The sequence below is a fragment of the Kwoniella shivajii genome, chromosome 9 (assembly GCF_035658355.1).
Source record: "Kwoniella shivajii chromosome 9, complete sequence".
NCBI lineage: Eukaryota > Fungi > Basidiomycota > Tremellomycetes > Tremellales > Cryptococcaceae > Kwoniella > Kwoniella shivajii.
The window spans coordinates 569,812-587,970 of NC_085916.1; the positions used below are offsets into that span (position 1 = coordinate 569,812).

General features: G+C 43.9%; 6 protein-coding genes across 6 annotated transcripts; 4 read left to right on the forward strand and 2 right to left on the reverse strand.

The window, feature by feature from the left end:
• Window positions 1-125: 125 nt before the first annotated feature.
• On the reverse strand, window positions 126-1,419 carry IL334_006534 (uncharacterized protein; the record flags this gene model as incomplete). Its single annotated transcript, XM_062938235.1, has 7 exons — window positions 126-180; window positions 271-382; window positions 431-755; window positions 878-990; window positions 1,079-1,196; window positions 1,280-1,313; window positions 1,376-1,419. The coding sequence occupies 7 exons, from the start codon at window positions 1,417-1,419 to the stop codon at window positions 126-128; spliced, it is 801 nt and encodes a 266-aa protein (XP_062794286.1).
• Window positions 1,420-1,888: 469 nt separating this feature from the next.
• Window positions 1,889-4,610, forward strand: IL334_006535 (uncharacterized protein; the record flags this gene model as incomplete). The annotated part of the gene is made up of 11 exons (XM_062938236.1): window positions 1,889-2,062; window positions 2,130-2,210; window positions 2,267-2,378; window positions 2,452-2,591; window positions 2,645-2,722; window positions 2,778-2,882; window positions 2,954-3,134; window positions 3,201-3,503; window positions 3,571-4,224; window positions 4,306-4,457; window positions 4,557-4,610. 11 exons carry the CDS (start codon window positions 1,889-1,891, stop codon window positions 4,608-4,610), a joined length of 2,034 nt encoding a protein of 677 aa, XP_062794287.1.
• A 165-nt stretch (window positions 4,611-4,775) lies between these two features.
• On the reverse strand, window positions 4,776-7,776 carry IL334_006536 (uncharacterized protein; the record flags this gene model as incomplete). The annotated part of the gene is made up of 6 exons (XM_062938237.1): window positions 4,776-4,882; window positions 4,955-5,210; window positions 5,300-5,516; window positions 5,626-6,564; window positions 6,630-6,686; window positions 6,755-7,776. The coding sequence occupies 6 exons, from the start codon at window positions 7,774-7,776 to the stop codon at window positions 4,776-4,778; spliced, it is 2,598 nt and encodes an 865-aa protein (XP_062794288.1).
• Window positions 7,777-8,619: 843 nt separating this feature from the next.
• Window positions 8,620-9,365, forward strand: IL334_006537 (uncharacterized protein; the record flags this gene model as incomplete). The annotated part of the gene is made up of 2 exons (XM_062938238.1): window positions 8,620-9,174; window positions 9,240-9,365. The coding sequence occupies 2 exons, from the start codon at window positions 8,620-8,622 to the stop codon at window positions 9,363-9,365; spliced, it is 681 nt and encodes a 226-aa protein (XP_062794289.1).
• Window positions 9,366-9,713: 348 nt separating this feature from the next.
• On the forward strand, window positions 9,714-15,847 carry IL334_006538 (uncharacterized protein; the record flags this gene model as incomplete). The annotated part of the gene is made up of 34 exons (XM_062938239.1): window positions 9,714-9,870; window positions 9,916-9,953; window positions 10,001-10,235; window positions 10,294-10,535; window positions 10,597-10,625; window positions 10,689-10,767; window positions 10,819-10,929; window positions 10,989-11,016; window positions 11,090-11,335; window positions 11,388-11,534; window positions 11,586-11,608; window positions 11,661-11,898; window positions 11,963-12,082; window positions 12,140-12,290; window positions 12,342-12,639; window positions 12,698-13,073; window positions 13,135-13,163; window positions 13,220-13,333; window positions 13,398-13,428; window positions 13,489-13,540; window positions 13,603-13,693; window positions 13,749-13,844; window positions 13,928-14,011; window positions 14,085-14,188; window positions 14,251-14,296; window positions 14,393-14,483; window positions 14,553-14,599; window positions 14,671-14,994; window positions 15,056-15,114; window positions 15,187-15,353; window positions 15,415-15,542; window positions 15,605-15,692; window positions 15,757-15,790; window positions 15,841-15,847. The coding sequence occupies 34 exons, from the start codon at window positions 9,714-9,716 to the stop codon at window positions 15,845-15,847; spliced, it is 4,110 nt and encodes a 1,369-aa protein (XP_062794290.1).
• A 415-nt stretch (window positions 15,848-16,262) lies between these two features.
• Window positions 16,263-18,122, forward strand: IL334_006539 (uncharacterized protein; the record flags this gene model as incomplete). Its single annotated transcript, XM_062938240.1, has 10 exons — window positions 16,263-16,671; window positions 16,770-16,912; window positions 16,971-17,042; window positions 17,100-17,208; window positions 17,277-17,391; window positions 17,468-17,568; window positions 17,623-17,692; window positions 17,746-17,834; window positions 17,906-17,982; window positions 18,042-18,122. The coding sequence occupies 10 exons, from the start codon at window positions 16,263-16,265 to the stop codon at window positions 18,120-18,122; spliced, it is 1,266 nt and encodes a 421-aa protein (XP_062794291.1).
• Window positions 18,123-18,159: the final 37 nt, after the last annotated feature.

Here is an 18,159-nt window from a genome sequence, read left to right on the forward strand (position 1 = left end):
GAGTGAGATACCTAGACGAAGAAAAGCGAGAACCACGTAGTGCTATGTGACATTGATAGGAGTGTCTGTGTATGGAGAGAAGTAGGAAGAGGGATATTCGAAAGTATAGACGAGACATAGACTGGTTATAGATTTGGTTGCCCTTGTTCTCTCTCCAAGTTCTCTAGTCGTGTAATTTGGCTATTACAATGCCGGGCTTCCGTCAGTAATTTCCCTTTCATATAGACGATATAACGAATGAGGCTCCAAAAGACAGCCTTTTCCACTTACGCGTCTCTTTTTGCCGTTCTCCATCTAGATAATCTAGCATCTTCATTTACTTTGAAACCGAATATTCTAGGTTCGTATCGTTCTGCTTTTGTAGCTACTGAAGTAGTTGAGACTGATCCAACTGAGCTTGGGCCCGGTCCACCTCCACCTCCGCCCCCACCTCCACCACCTTCTACTCTTCCTTGTCCAGCTACCAGACTTCTATTCACATCTGCGACTGACGATGAGCCTACAGGTTGTCCTTTACCAGGTATCATTTGAGGATAAACCATGAATAACATATGTGGGAAAGTCGTTCCGAAATAAGCTCCATCAATCGATCCATGTCGATTCGATTTGGGTGAATATATATCTTCACAGCGTGGACAATATAGTTTTACCGCTTTCTGATAAGGTATATCTGACAAACCCACTGGGAGTAAAGGTTGCGAATAACAATATACACGAGGACATCTTCCGAAATCTGCTTTTCGGTATTTCTCCAACTACAACATGTGGGGTGTTAGGAAGACCTCGCAGATCACAGAGATGTATACCAGTTGAGAGTTCACAGTGGATTGGAAGAGAAAGATGTGAAAGATGTGAAAGATGGTGCACGTATACTCACCATTTTCGACAATCCACGAGAAGTCACAATATATCTTGCGTGAATCAATCCATATAGGAATCTAGCTGAAGTCTCCACCGATTCCCGCACATCATCATCCAATGATTCTTCATCTACATCAAGACATTATAGTTAGCTTGATGCGGCTAGCATTCTTACAGCCAACTTATCGAAACCGGGAAATTCAGCCATGATCCTCACCTAAAGTGTCCGTAATCAGATTCAAGGCCCTCGAGTACTCCTGTACCACTTCTCCGTTCAGTCCAGTGAGATTGAATCTATCAAGGATATAGTCTTCATCTACTTCTGCGAAGTATTCCTGATCAAATCCAATGGATCAGCTGAATATCCTCGGTACTTCAATTGGGAAAGAGGAAGCAAGGAGGAAAAGCCTTCACTTACATTTCCTTTCGTTGACAAGAACCATGATATCCAGCTAAGGCGATCAGGCATACGTCAGTCAAGTCTAAGAGCGATTGCTTTGGGAGATTAGCTTACGAATTGGAATAATCGCTTTCGGAGCCTGTTGAGAGGTCTTCCATTGTATACCAGTCGAGAGCGGGTGAGAAAGTAAATTTGCTGTATTCGTCTTGCCCGGCGGTTTGGAGTGATCTACCTTCGCGAAGGTGAATTGAGCAGCTTGGGATTGCTCTCAGAGTCGTATATGCCCAGCTAGTGTTGCGTTATGATGTATATGCTGATACCCGTTGTGTAGTTTATGGGAACAATGACACTGAGATGTGACAAAATGGATGAGTTGAGTGATCTGATTTTGGGATTATTATTCGTTTTAGCGTACTACCCTTTACGTCACCACGTGGCTCACATCGTTCATATCGGCCCCGCACACGCATCAATCAAAATCAACCACACACCGTACCACAAATATCACTGATGTTGTAAACATCCCGCTTATCCCTCTTTCATCTCTTCTTATACAGTACGCCAGCCACCCATACGTTCTCGGGCGTGTAGTGCCTGCATCACCGGATCCCAATAGCAACGCTCAGCATGGCTTCTTCATCATCACCGTTGCCCGGCCCATCGAGGTTAAATCAACCTCCACCCGCACCGTCCACTTCAGGTGATAGCGAATCAACAGTACCTCGACCTGAAGAGAAAGGGTTGGATGTTGGGATTCTCAAGGAGTTAGCGAGATCTGCTTTGGTAGAGAGCTTGAACGATGTGAGCTTTCCTCTACCTCCTATGTCTGCCTTCACATAACTGACTAAATGACTAATTGCGAACAAAGATCCAAGGAGCTAAAACACTGATTCTGGACCCTGCATTAGCGGGACCGCTAGGACTAGTCACGGAGGTAGCATTGCTCAAGGTAAGCTTGCAAAAATTAGGTCAAACGGCCATCAAGCTCAGATTCATGTCTCGTAGCATCAAGCTGTAGACAAGATGTTCTGGCTTGAACCTGGGCCACTGAACGTCAACACTAGAAACGTAGTTTGGTTATGCAGACCAAAGTTGGAATTCATGCGTACTATTGCGGGTGAGTTTATCCCCCTCATCAACCCTTAGGCATCATAGGAGATATGACTGATGGCAGAATACGATGGCCTTAGAACAAATCCAAGCTCAACAAAGCAACCCTTCGTCTGCTGGACCATTGATGTATACTATCTTGCTTGTACCTCGCGCCACTGAACTATGTAGAAGGATATTGGAAGATCACGGTGTTGCTGGTGATGTGACTATCTCAGAGGTAAACTTACAATACTGTATGAGCAACAGACCTCGGCTGACTCCTGAGTGCAGTTCAAACTGGAACTTATACCTATGGAAGACGATTTGCTGTCTCTAGAAATGGAGGATGTAGCTAGGGATGTGTTTTTGGTAAGCTGCCTCTTCGCCAGGTGAAGCAGCTGATTTAGATTGACTTTGATTATAGAACGGGGATGATACACCGATATACTACTCTTCTCTCGCTTTGATGACTTTCCAAAGAGCGTTCGGCTTGTTTCCTAGAATACTAGGCAAAGGTGACGGTGCCAAGGTAAGTCACACTCTGCTGTTTCTAGGACTTTCTTGCGCTTTGTGAAGTTCGTTGACCAAGGAATAACACAGAAAATTGCCGACCTTTTGCAACGTCATCACACCACAAACCCTTCACTCTACGGCGATATCGGAACATCCTCTCAAGTTGATGGGCTGATCATCATCGATCGATCGATAGACTGGGTCACTCCAATGTGCACCCAATTGACGTATGAAGGGATGCTAGATGAGTTCGTCGGTATAAGAAATGGTGAGTCCTCCTTTCCAGCTCACATGCCTTACATCACCGGACCTTATGCTAAAATCCGATTGGTAGCCCATATCGAAGTGGATGCAACTTTGCTCGACTCAAATACCGCTCCAGCACCCTCACCCTCGGCATTGCCTTCGACACCAATAACCAAAAAACGTAAACATCATCTCACGTCTCAGAAAGATACGCTATATTCAGAACTCAGAGATTTGAATTTTGCTGTAGTTGGATCAAGGTTATCTAAAGTTGCAAGAAGGCTAGAAGGTGATTATGGTGGAGTCAAGAATCTGAAATCTGTTAGTCAGATGAAAGAGTTCGTTGGCAAGTTAGGCGGATTGCAGAACGAACAGCAGAGCTTAAGATTACGTGAGTTAGCTTCGAGTCTAACGAAATGAAAAGCTAGTAGAATTGCTGATATCACGGTCACCCATAGACACTGGTCTGACAGAGCTTCTAATGCCTATAACGAGATTAGAAACTTTTGGTCGTACACTGGAAGCACAACAAAATCTCGTTGCGGGATATGATCCATCTTCACAACTGAATACCATCGAAGATTTGATGAATCAAGAAGTGGATTGGAGAACAGTACTACGGACAGCAGTCATAATGTCACTCACAGCAGGAGGGATCAAACCTAAATCCTTGGAAATATTCAAAAGAGATTTTCTTCAAATATACGGATATCATCATTTACCTTTGTTAATCGCATTACAGGAACTGAATCTATTGGTCAAATCACCTCCTTCTGTCAATTTACCCTTTTCAAATGTAAGAAAACCCTTGAGGTTAGTTGTCGACGATATAGACGATTCAAATCCAAACGACATAAGTTATGTCTACAGTGGATACGCACCTTTATCGATCAGATTAGTTCAATGTCTCACTATGAGAAACTCGATCTTATCGAATCCATCAGTATCTCTATCTTTATCTCAAAATCAATCCCAAATTGAAGAAACGGGAAGAAAAGGTATACAAAGAGCCCTTCCACTGAGTGGATGGAAAGGTTTTGAGGATTCTTTAAGTGTATTAGGAGGTGCTACAGTTGATGTCAGACAGCATGGCGAGAAAAGAGATGGATCTAGTAAGTTTGAAATAGAATAAACAGATCTTTCTCGTGTTGGCGAATATCGGGACCTCCTACTAAATCTGGAAATCTGACTAGTCATTCCCGATGAAAATAAAACGACGACGACGGTCGTATTCTTCTTGGGAGGCTGTACTTTTACTGAAATAGCTGCATTGAGGTGGATGTCAAGAAAAACAAAAGGAAGAAGATTCTTGATTGCTACTACCGGTATAATAAATGGAAATACTGTGAGTGCACAATGTTTACAAGAAGAACTTCTTGCGGCTGTTTCTTCTTTGTCACCGGAACGACCGGACTTACTGACTACGATGTTATCCCCAATGCAGTTGATGGAAAGCTTCGGTGATAACCCTCCCGTCCAGTTGAAACAGCAAACCTAGAAATAGACGATGCCGACATGCGTAATGTTTATGCATCATCTACATAGCAAGACTGGAAACCGTGCACCGCGCACTGAATGACGCTTTGCTTTCCTTCGCTGTGCTAGTCCTGCATCAAACCCCTTTTTCACCTATATCATTCTACTACTCTCCATATCGTGGGAATCATACCCCTCTTTGTGGCAATACACTGCCTAAACCAGTGTCTTCACCTTCCAAATCCTTTTCTCTCCATAGGGTTAAGACTCCATTGAAATCCAATCGCAACAGCACTGTACACCCCGTCAGCTGACCTCTCACTTGAGATATCTTATGCGGTGCGGAAAACAAATTGAAATGCTCACGATGCTCTACATGTCGTTCCATACCAAAATCAGCCTCACCGTTCCTTTCTCCTGCCTTCGTTGTCGACTTATTACCTAATGAACCTGCGCCGGAGAAGGAAGTTCTGGATATCAATCTACTGATCTGATTCACTCTAGCTGTCCTTGAAAAGCTCTTTCCCTCAGTAGAAGATTTATCGGGATCGATGGAAGACGAAGGGGGATTTTGAGAATCCAGAAGAGCAGAAAAGAAATCCAGAATCAATTCTTGCAATTTCTGTTTTTCCAGACGAGACGCAATTCAGTGAGTTTCACACCATTTTTTGGATATATCACCGGGATGAAAAAATGCTTTAGTTCACTCACTTCATTGACTTCACCTATCAGACTAGTCCGTTCGTGGATCATCTCACTAGAACCGCTTTCTTCCAACAAAGAAGGTAACACATCCCCACCCCAACGTTCTACTAATCCAGTGAATCGCTTACACGTTTCTAGGATATCTCTCACTAGTGCAGCTATCGATGGATCTGAAAGAAGTAATGCTTCCAGGAGGAATGTCAAATGTCTGGAGTGTATTTGTCTAAACGTGGAGACAGACGTTAGTGGGGGTCCTGAAGAAACTTGGATACCTCCCCGCAAATCACGGTATGCAGGCACAATTTGCGTTTCTGAAATGTGTATTCACTCACCTCAAGGTCAAAAAGTCCAGATAATTGTTCTGCTTGGTTGGCGTAGGCGGAGCTTTGTTGCTTTTGTTTGTTCTTTCTTCCCATACAGTCTGCGTGTGAGTATGACTTTCGGACAAAGGGGAATGAGGTAGATTTAGCCCTTCATCTTTGTTCGACGATGTACCTCTCCTCGTAGCCGGTGTAGATCCCTTCGTGTTTATCGAACCTCTTAAACTCCCTCTTGTCGATGAGGTTAAACCTTCTTTTGTTCCTTCGTCGATATCAATCTGCTTCAATAGATGACGATGTTGAACTTCGATGATATCCATGAAATGACCCAGCAGTGAGTTGATGAACCATGTCATTAATCGTATCAAACCCCAAGAAGACCTAATTAACTGCTTTCTCGACTGAATCTCATTATCGAGAGAACCGCCTTCATTGTTACCTGTCCATTTCCTTCTTCTTCTTTGTGAATTACTGAGGGAAGACCAAGTATCCGTCATCTTCAGATGAGTATCTCTTATGGATAGGAGGTACGAGTTGATATCTGAATATATCGATATTGATTTGGGAGAAAGGAATAAATCCAATGGCCATGTTAAAGATGTAATCATTGAAATCGGAGTACCTAATAATGCAGAAGAGAAAAGTCGATATACATGTGATTTTTTTCCTTCAAGATCAGACTGAGGATGTCTCGTTGAATGAGTCGACGACGGTACCAAAGCTCTCAAAGGTCCTCTTTCCAACTTGAATTTCAGGTTTTCAATGGATCGATCATGTTCGGCTGATGTACCTACACTCGCTCGAAGTAAAGCGAGATCTAAATCCTGCTCTCGGATTACAGATGAAGATGAATGCGGATTTGATAAAATCAGTTTATCAAGTTTCAATCGATCAAGTTCACGTAAAAAGGAAAGTGACAGATCAGCCTTTCGAGTCAAAAAGTAATTCGACCTAAGAGATACATTAGGTCATTGAATCAGCTTATACACAAGAACAAGCCCAAATGAAAAACATACAATGACTCGATTGATTCTATGATTTGTGGACCTGTCAATATATGTCTCCATAGCCATCTATATTCACATAATCAGTTAGTGTCAGACATTTCAATGCCCAAAATGGAGCTGCAGAGTCTACTCACTCTCCAACTTCAGCCCGAGCCCTTAGTATAGCTTGGTCTAAACCACTAAATTCGTCCAACGCTTTGACACCCATTACTTCCTCTCTGACGCCTTCGACTAGAGTCTTCGGCAAACTCCTTCCTTCTCTTTTCAGCGTGGCAGCCACTCTACCTATATACAATATGCTTTCTCTAGTTTTTGCGTTGATGGACGAAGGAAGTAGATCGGTGTTCAGCTTGTATATCCTATGTTTTGGTGAAAGTGGATCTGCTCCTACGTCCAATGCTAGGCACGGATTCGTTGGTGTTGATTCTGAAGGTGCGATTCCGTACAGTAAAAATGATATAAGGTGTGTCAAGAACAATTGATTTAAAGAGGATAAGATCTTCGTGTATATCTTCTGTAAAAATGGGTTTCCAGTTTGCTGCTTGTCTTCTAACAGATTGATCAACTGTGCCGGGGACCGTCTTATCACCTCTTTTGACGTCGATTTCGAAGTGCAGATAGAGGTAGACGGGGAGCTGGAGATTTCTTCAATTAGGGATGAGAGTGATGTAAGTGGGATTTGCCATTTATCAAATGTAGCTACTAAACTTGACAGTGGGACATAACCTTGATCATCTTGAACTAGTGTTGATTCAAACGATAAGATCTTACTTTCAGTTTCCACTATTGAGACTTCATATTCGCCAAGACAGTTTATCATTGAATTAGCTAATGTCGTAAGGTACACATTAGGTGTCCCGTTGTTCGTGTTTGAAGTAGGGATTTCACGTTGTTTACCTTTCCATTTCGTCGATGATAGACTTTCGGATAGAATGGCTTCTCTGCCTTTACGTTGAACGTCAGTGGCCCATGATTTGATACTACGATATTTCCATGCTAACCCAGCGAGAGCGTTAAGTGATGTGATTTCACCTGGATGGAGGTATTCGGTTAAATGAGGTGAAGCGATCAACGTTGATGGTCCTGATGTCGAAGTCGATGGGACAAAGAGGGATGATTCATGTCCCGAAAGCAGCAAAAGCACCTCCGCTATCATTGTGCTGCGGCTGCTTTGGATTTCGTAAGATAAGATTCGAGGTTAGATATTCAGCTTAGCCATTCATGATCAGGTTTCATCCATTCAAATGTTGATGTACCGAGACGCGTTGAATGGTGAATGATACGCGCATGGTATTTGAATCAGTGAATCGATGGCGGCGGGCTCCGACATGGAAGCCGATCTATCCGGAATGCAAGTACCTCAAAAATGCTACAAATTTATGATATCTTATGTCTCACTGCGTCCATTCAACTGAGAATTGAAGAGCTGAGTCATAAGGACTACAAGGATGCTGAGTAGACACAAGAATAATCCGATATAATCTCGAGCCTATATGGGTCTGGTCATTGCAGTCGTTGCCATTCGGACCTAGAGAAAGATTTCGCTAAGGGGATATGAGAATATCCCGATACGGCTAGTTCACCGACTCAATGCTGAAGTCTCACTTTAACAACTTTGAGTTTTAATTGTTATTTTTGTAATCACAATTCTCCATTTCCAGCTCAGACTCGTACTCCGGCGATTGCAATGATTAATAAGGTACCGAAATCGCAATCATGTTCCGTAGCGAGTTTCATATCGACGATCATTTGAACTCATCATTGTTCTCGGCTAATGCTGAGACCGCATTATCTTCTGTCAAGGTGAGATCGAATAGGGATCATCGAAAGCGGTTCCGGCACTAAACTCGGTATCACGATTCTGATTTCTCCGAGAAAGCCAATCAGATCTAGACCTGAAGAGTGCTAACATTTTCTGAATGCATCAGCATATATATAGAGGAGTGAGGAATGAGTTTCGAAGACATCTTTTCCCCCATTCACAATCACTCTCTGAAAGATGTTCATCTCAATCTCCACCGTACTCCTGTGTCTTCTTGGTCCGGCTGTTGCCTCCCCAGTTCTCGTCGATCGAGCTGTATCATCCACATGTCCAAAATATACCCTCATCAATACTCGAGGTACCGGTGAAAGGCAAGGTGAATCTTCTGGATTCACTACCATGAATGCTCGAATCCTAGCTCAGCTTCCTGGTGGCGATATCTACAATACTGTCTATGCGGCCGGTTTCAATCAAGACTCCTCGGCAGCTGGTGCAGATATCGTAAAGAAGATAAACTCTACACTTCAAACTGATCCTGCCCACTGCTTTATCCTTCAAGGGTATTCTCAAGGAGCAGCAGGAACCACCAATGCCCTTTCAAAATTGACTGGAGCTTCCTTCAACGCCGTCAAGGGTGTCTTCCTCATCGGGAATCCCGAACACCGATCTGGCTTAGCATGCAACGTCGATACTAAGGGAGGCACAACCACGAAAAACGTTAATGGACTTTCCTACAAACTTGGTGGTATTCCCGCCAATTGGGTTAACAAAACACTTGATGTTTGCAATTATGTGAGTTGTTATCTGAACGTTCTTAATTTATCCAAAACTCTGGCTGATCAATGAAACAATCGTAGGGTGACGGCGTCTGTGACACCGCACATGGATACGGCATCACCGTTCAACATCTGGCTTATCCTCGTGATGCTAGTACCCAAAATCAAGGTACTGCCTTTGCCCTCAAGCAGCTTGGCGCCGCATAATAATCTCGTCAATATTATTCGATCTGTGTATGTATATTGTATCGTAACATGGAGCGACATGAGCCTCAGTCGGTATGCATCTGTGATGCAGTGTATCGTCTTTTTAATATGACAATTCTTGAACCCTTCCTACCGGTTTGGAGGCTGTAACTTATAGACCCCCTTTCCCTCTTGTTGATAAATTCCACACAGGAAGGCTAAGTAGCACAAAGGGTTGGCATACAACAAAGGAGGTGAGAAGGCTCCTTCGATTTGCCAGAACCAGATTGGGTTGTCTCCTTATCATATCTTCATACAAGACGTATCATTCTGTCCAACCATTTGTCATATCTGTCACTCAATCGCAAGATGACAATACCATTTTGGCAGTCGAAGTCAGCTCCACTGGGGGTATTCGGAAATCTTCCACTTCCTCACCAAGATGCAAGCTTAGCAGACAAGTTCATGAATAACTGGATAGGCCCAGTTATGAAAGCTGCCTGGTCCAGACCGATCGAAACTGAAGGTACGGCCCCATCACTGTCAATTTAGCTAATGCTGGTTTCACTAGATCTATACGATCTTACCCCTGATTTTCAATGTCGCTTGGTCAGTTCCTGAGAGGTGTTGAGGATCATATGTTGACAGAGATCTAGCTCGGCGATGCCCTTGAAGCTCAATTTATGCGCCGAATGCCACCCGATCAGCGACCACTCCCTTATCGCGCCAAGAATATAACAGATCATGTAGAACCTATCAAAGAACCGGCTAAAAACGGATCTTCAGAAGTCAGTCCTATCAAAGAGACATATGACCAAAACCTACTGAGAGCTATGTATTTCACGATCTATCCCGAGTGGTGGCCCTCGCTCCTAATGAAGCTTTCATCCAGTAAGCTTTTTCGTCTTCCACCCCTGGTTGTTGATGTCTGACTGACGAACGGTCTCAGTGTGTTTACGATTACTTGCCCCCCTCCTAATCAAATTTCTCATTCAGCAAATCTCTCGATCCAATTCATGGCACAAAGCAATCATTACAGGAATTTCGAAAGATGACTTGATATCGCCAAAACCGGTCGGGCATATGGTAGGCGCAGCAATAGGGATATGGTTGCTGTTACTTGCTTCTTCTACGATCCTGTATTATGCATGGTGGAGATCTAGACTGACAGGGAAGAAAGTGGTCTCGGCGGTGGGTGCCCGTACCTGAATTTGATTGTGAAAGACGTGCTGATCAGATGTCTGTCGATCAGCTGACTACAATGATCATGAGAAAGTCGATGTAGGTATTTTCTTGTGAATACTGATTGGAAGGTGTAATTGCTAAACATATCTGGATCGACAGGCGCCTTTCTGCCGAGTCAAAAGTGGAAATGACCAACGGAAGGATAACTACCATGGTCTCCGTTGACTGTTCTAAGATCGTGAGTCATTATTGTCGGTTTGCGAGAGATGATTGTTAATTACGGACACAGGATCAAGCGATTCATACTTCACAAGAGATCATCAATATCCCTATTCAGCTTATACTGGGAATAGGACTGCTGATTTGGCAGATCGGTTATTCAGGTTTAGTCGGTTTAGGAGTGAGTGACTTGTGAGTCCCAGGCTTCGATCTTGATTGAATTCGAATTTTGCACCTCAGGTTTTGCTGCTGGCGGGACCTTTCAAAGGTGAATACAACTTCACCGTATACTGTACATTATAGATGTCTATCATTACGACTGCTGATGTAGCCGATTTCAGTATGGATGTTCAAGCATGTATCACGACTTCGATCCGAACAAAATAAACTGGTTGATTCCCGAGTCCGCCTCTTGTCGGAAGTCCTAAACAATATCAGGGCAGTCAAGTTGTATGCTTATGAAGGCTGGTTTGGTCGAAAGGTTGGAAGCATGCGGTCTAGCGAATTATCAAAGTTCAAGGAGAACAATCTTAGCAGATCAACATTGACCGCCACAATGAGTTTCATACCTACTCTGGCTGCTATTTGTCGGTGTAACCACTTTCCTCTGTTTGTGTATCCGCTGATCTGCCTGTGCAGTAACCTTCATTACTTATGCTCTTTCCGGACATACGCTAGACGCTGCCATAATCTTTTCCAGCTTACAATACTTTATGGTTCTTAAAGGTCCGATCACCCTAGCACCGGAAGTGCTAACGGCCGCTGGAGAGGCTTTAGTCGGTATACGTGAGCTCATTACTATGCCCTTGACTAAGAAGTGCTAACGATATACAACAGGACGGATCAATGATTTTCTCACTGTTAGTGGATGATACAATACTTTGGTATATTTGCTGATGATCCAAAATCAAGGCGCATGAAACCAAGTCTGACCTCACGATTGACAATGAAGCAACTTTTGCTATTGCTGCAAAGGGCGACTTCCAATATGCGAACGTTTCGACGACTCAGAAATCATCTGACAATACCTGCTCGGAAAACAAGCAGGTACAGACTACTCATCCGGTAGTAAAGAAAGGAGCTGAGATTGAGTTGAAGGATAATACGGAACCGTTTGCTTTGAGAAATATAGATCTAGAGATTCCGAGAGGTAAGCCCACCGATGTCCACTGATTCAGATCCTGTGCATTTACCGAGATCACACATACGCTTAGGCGCCTTAGTATGCGTCATCGGACGGGTAGGAACAGGCAAAACTACACTGCTATCTGGACTGATCAGCGAGGTTAGACAGATTGATGGACAGGTTCTCTTTGGTGGTTCAGTAAGCTATGGTAAATTCTTGCCTGATTTGCCTTATGGGTTATTCAGAACTAAATCATTGTGAACAGTGCCACAACAAGCTTGGGTCCAATCTGGAACCATCAGAGACAATATCACTTTCTCCGCCGATCCAGCTTGTGTGGATATTGCTCGAGTCAATCAGATCATTGATGCTTGCGGCTTGCGTCCTGACGTTGCCATGTGGCCAGATGGTGACCTGTAAGGGTTTTTGGATTTGTGTATACCTTTAAGTTTCTGATGTTCTTTTAGGACAAAGATAGGTGAACGAGGAATAACGCTTTCAGGAGGTCAAAGGCAACGTATATGTATCGCTCGAGCAGCGTACGAAGAAAGTGATATCGTCCTCCTCGATGATCCGCTATCAGCTGTAGACCCACACGTCGGGATTCATATCCTGGAGAAGTGTATACTGTCCGGTCCAATGGGAGGTAGAACAAGAATACTGGTCACTCATCATTTAGATATCTTACCTCGTGCAGACCTCATATTGGTCATGGACAGGGACGAAAAGGGAGATGGACGGGTGATACAAAAAGGCACCTATGGGGTGAGCACTTGCACGATTTGCAAAGCGGAAAAGACGACTGAAACTACTTGAATACCAGGATTTGCTCAACCAGCAAGGTGCTTTCAGAGCCTTGATAAACCAATACGGTTCCAGAATCACTTCCCAAATGACTTCCAACACAGAGTCTGATAAGCTTGGTGAAGAGGAAGCAGACGACGTTGACCTGGAAGAAACAAACAACCAAGAGAAAGGTATGAAACTCATTCTCGAAGAAGAGAGAGCGGAGGGCGCAGTCTCAAGCAAAGTGTACCTGAATTACCTGAAGACAGTTAGATCGACTGCCTTAATTACTTGCTGTGTCATTTTCTTGGTCTCGGCTCAAGCTGCAGCGGTGTTCAACACCCTGTTCTTGGGGTATTGGTCTGAGAATCAGTTCGGGCTAACTCAAGGAGCATATATGGGTATTTATGGAGGTATGTTCATGTCTAAGATACCTGGAACGAGATTGGCACATTCGCTGAGATGATCAAACAGGTTTGGGGGTATCTATGGCTTTATTCACTGTAAGTTTCAGAAACTCACCCTGCATGAAACTGCTCTCGTTTGACGTCAACGATAGTGGGGAGCTACGTATACTATGTTTCTCGCTTGTGTTAAAGCCTCATATGCAATGTTCAATCAAGCTTGGACGGGAGTCATGAGAAGTCCTATTACTTGGCATGATCGCACACCTGTGAGGTTTCCTTCGGAAAATGCTCAGTTCTTATCTTGTGCAACGATACTGACTCTGACCATAGACCGGAAGAATCATAAGTCGGCTGTCCAAAGGTACATACCATGATACCTATTCTGATGTCTTGCTCAGGCTTATTGACCCCCTTATGCTAGACATAGAGCAGCTGGACGATAGGTTGTCATTTGTCTGGAATAGCGTCTTCTCGTGAGATCCAAAAATATTGGTGATTGGTGGAATCTGCTTACATTCCATTGGAATCGTGTTAGATCGCTATTGAGTATAGTAGGGTCCCTGGCTTTGATTCTATATACTTACCCCTACGCTGCACTCACATTTATTCCCACTTTGATGTACATCGTAGGTCATCATTGAAATTTGAGCCAAGGTGTATGATTGACAGAATGGGTCACAGTGGCTCTTGATTACGTTTTATAGAAGGACATCTCGGGAGATACAAAGACTAGCATCCACTTTGAGGAGTCATATATTCACCAATATTGGGGAACAAGTAAGTCTAAGATTCGCTAGAACGAACTCCAGATTCAAATGGATCAAGCGTGAGAATGACGTTGCTCTTTCTGTATTCTTCAGCTAGATGGATTACATGTTATAAGAGCTTTTAGACAACAGGAAAGATTTACTAGAAGATTGGAGCAGTCTGTGGATGTACATTTTGTGAGTGATTGTCTATGTTGTTCTTTTCCTCGAAAATGTTCAGACCAGCATTAACGATATCATGCAAGTACAGTCTGCGATCATGATCAGCGTAAGTAAGCTTTCATGGACTTCTATCGATGATACCCCGTTTGAAGCTGATCTCTGCGAGTTCTCGAAGAGTTTCACTCAAAGCGGGTCAGTGTCCCTTTTTCTCTATCATCTGACAAATCATGGCTGTGGCTAATCGGGATCAACAGCTGGCTTGGCCGAAGAATGAGCTTCACCACTCAATTCTTGGTGTTGGTGAGTTAATCCCTTCACAAACATGTTCCTGATCCCGCAATCACTTCCGATGAGGTCAAGGTCGTGTGTCATGTTGACTAAAGGAACTGCGTATAGGCTGTATCAATCTTTGGGATAATCTTTAGAAACAGTGTGTCTCCAGCTAAATTCGGCGTCGTTCTAGTCTATGTCATCTCTACAACTTCCGGTGAGATATTGTATTTCCGCCACACCTCCTACTTTAACAACAGGAAAAGCTGAACAATCTATATTGTAGTCATGAACAATCTGGTGAGGGTAATTACCGAGGCTGAACAACAGATGGTGAGCGGTCCTCCTCTTTCCTCCAATCACAAGTCGTCATTGATACAGACTGCCATACCACTTACAAATAGAATACCGTCGAGAGAGTCCAATACTATATGTCTCTTCCTTCCGAGGCAGCCACCACGTTTTCGACTGATCCTCGTGACGGCGAAGTATGGCCGAGTCGAGGTATCGTATCTTTCAAGAATGTTCAAATGCGATATCGTCCTGAACTACCTCTGGTTTTGAAAGAGGTCACCTTTGATATAAGAGCGGGCGAAAAAGTGGGAATTATTGGTAGGACAGGTGCGGGGAAAAGTAGTCTCGCACAAGCTCTTTTCAGGACCATTGAAATTTGTGGAGGAAAAATGGAGGTTGATGGTAGAGATATTTCGAATATGGGCTTAGATACCGTGGGTCATTCTAGCGAGCGCTTAATTAGTGAAAATTAACGGTAATTGGTGACGGAATCAGCTGCGAAAGAGGTTATCTATCATCCCACAAGACGCATTTCTTTTTGGTGGTTCTGTGAGGTGAGTACCAGTATCTGATGATCCGCCACGGTGTGCGATATTTCACAAGACTCATGGGACTTACTGTGATAGGGATAACATTGATCCGACGGGTTGTCATTCCGATGCAAGTCTAAATGGCGCTCTCAATCTTATACACAAAAGTCCCCATGCCTCCGTCTCTCTCAGAGAGAAATTCCATCTTGATGCTCTAGTGGCTAATGAAGGGACGAATTTCAGCGCTGGAGAAAGACAGCTTCGTAGGTTCCACCGATCTTCCAAAACTGTCCTCAATCGTTTATACTGATTTATTTATGCTAGTTGCGTTGGTTAGAGCCCTAGTCAAACGTTGTAAAGTCCTTTTACTAGACGAGGCGTCATCTTCTGTTGACTCAGAGACAGACGCCTTGATCCAGAAAATAATTCAATCCGAATTTGCGGATGTGACGGTACGTCAACGTGTCATCTCATTTGAACAAAGAAGAGGAACTGACGTTGAAGCATTCACAAGTTAATCTCAATTGCACATCGACTTCAAACAGTGGCGTATTACGATAGGATCTTGGTTATGAATGCGGGACAAGTGGCAGAAGTAGGTCGTGAGATATAAGAGTTCCGCTGATCTCCCTAGTTTGATACCCCTCTCGTACTTTTCGATGACAGTCATTCTATCTTCAGAAGCCTTTGCGATAAGAAGGTGAGTACTTCGAAAATATGCCAAGTCTAAGATGCTCATGGATGTAATAGCGTCTGACCAGAGAGGACTTACTGCGAATCAGGAGCGACGCGACGCAGGCCAAAGGGGCAAAATCTTCCTCCTAGCTGTTCTTACTATCAGCATAGTTTCTGTATTCGTCGGTCTGCTTCTATCACCTCAGCTCGTACATGCATAAGTTCTACCTGCGCATCTCGCTCTTTCTCAGATCTAGTTGTGAAACCACATTCTGCCTCTAATTTTTCTTGTCGACAAGAGGCGGAATACGCCGCTGCCCAATTCTCGCATTTGATTCCGGCCTCTTATAGCTCGTACACTTTCCACCTGCATCAACAGCGACAGATTGTCCATGAACTGTGACATTTGTTCCTATGTTCAGCACCCCTTATCCCATCTCATAGCTTCTCTACTGTTGCCGAAAGTCTATTGACCCACTCGAACCAGGTTTAACAAAATGGCGACTTCTCCTGATATCCTTGACCTGCTTCGTCAATCCATAACGTCGAATCTTCCACCGTCACTCCTCACTTCGTCTTCTGAACCCGCTTCGACTTTAGCAGAGGCATCATTTATCTCCTTCCCGCCTGTCTCACCCTTGACTGACTCGCCAATCAGCATAGCCAAAGATGCTGCAACAAGATATACGTCAAAAGCTGAGTCGAAGAGCGAATTTTATTCTGTTGGTCAATTGTGGTTAGCTTGGAATGAAAGGGAAAGTGGTGTGAGAGATTATCTCGTGAAAGCTCAAGCTGGAGGTGTGGGTCTTGTAGCTATAACAGATAGAAGAGGTGTAGTAGAATACTTGACTGGAGAGCATGATGGTTCAGGTAGAATAGTAGGTAAAGGCGAACAAGTTGATACGGGTGAGTATCGTACTACCAGTATGAATCCAGCCAAACGACAATGCAATCCTCAAAACGCGTATCAGAGAGTCAGGAGATACTGACATGCAGTGATTTAGGTAAAGGTGTTTCAGCGGCATCAGCAACTGTAGAAGCTTTACCATCGGCATTGCAATCAGCAGAAGCTGGACCTTCGAAACCTGCGGCTCCTATAAAAAGGACGTATGAAGTGGATGTAGCAGATCGAGAATTTTGCAAGAAGGTAAGTTTTATCCCTCTTCCAAAATGGGCACATATTGATTTCTATAACTTGATTCCAGCTACGTGCAGAAGAAGTAGAGCTGCGAGATCGAAATACTGTTCTTCGTTCGTCAGGTGGTGGGAAAGTCAACGTGAGTATGCCTTCATCGCCTAATTCGACATGGCTGATTTTGCCGTTTGTAAAAAAGAATTTTGAATCTTTCCTCAAAACTGTGATGGTGGAGAAGATAAGAGCATTGAGAAGTTCATTCGATAAAGGAGGGAACAAAGCTGCTGCCCAACCTCAATCTCAGACAGGTATGTGTGATGTTCATGATTACACCAATCTTTCTTGATGCTCATTCTGATCAATTGTGTATCTACAGGACCCCTTACTGGACCCAAAAAGGCCAGGTCCAATAATCCAATCATCATTATCTCTTCTTCACCTACCTCGCTTCTGACGATGTGGAACGTGAAGAAGTTCTTGGAACAGGGAATGTGAGTGGAACGGTTGACACCATCGATTTCAGCCGTCGGGAGATTATGTCGACTGACAAGCGTTCCGAGATCTTAGTTTCGAACCCTCCGAAGTTGCGAGGCAGCATGAAGCGTCTCAAGGTAATTTCAAGGCGGAAGACATGGTGCCTATTCTCAGAAAGCGGAGTGGTCCTCATGGTAAGAACCTGCGATCTAATGTAGATAAGTCTCGGTACTGACTACTCTCTACAGGCGACGTGACAAGCAAATATTACGTGGTGGACGGCGTGGATGCACTGCAGAAATTCGGTCAAGATGCATGGTGAGTCGATCAGCTCCCTTAGTGGTCTTGTTTGGCTGACAGTTAGCGTGTAGGGATCGAGTGGTCTGCGTCGTGACGACAGGTCAAGCATGGCAATTCAAACCTTACAAATGGCAAGATCCAAGAGTACTATTCAGGAATGGTATGTCCATTCGCACTTAACATGGTCCAGTCATTTCGGGCGGATCACAGCTAATCGTCTCTTATATATAGTCAAAGGAGTATATTTCCAATGGCATAACGAGCCTATCAATCCAACTGTGAAAGACTGGAATGTAACAGAGATGAGAGTGAGCTTCACATCTCTCTAAGCTGACAAGGAGCAATAAGCTGATATGAACTCGCATAGATTGACAGGAACAGGAGACATACTGATAGACAGGTAGTAGCTGATTTATGGAGGATATTGGACGGCGCCAAGAGGAGATAGGGTCATTAGGGTCAGAAGAGATTGTATATAACACTCA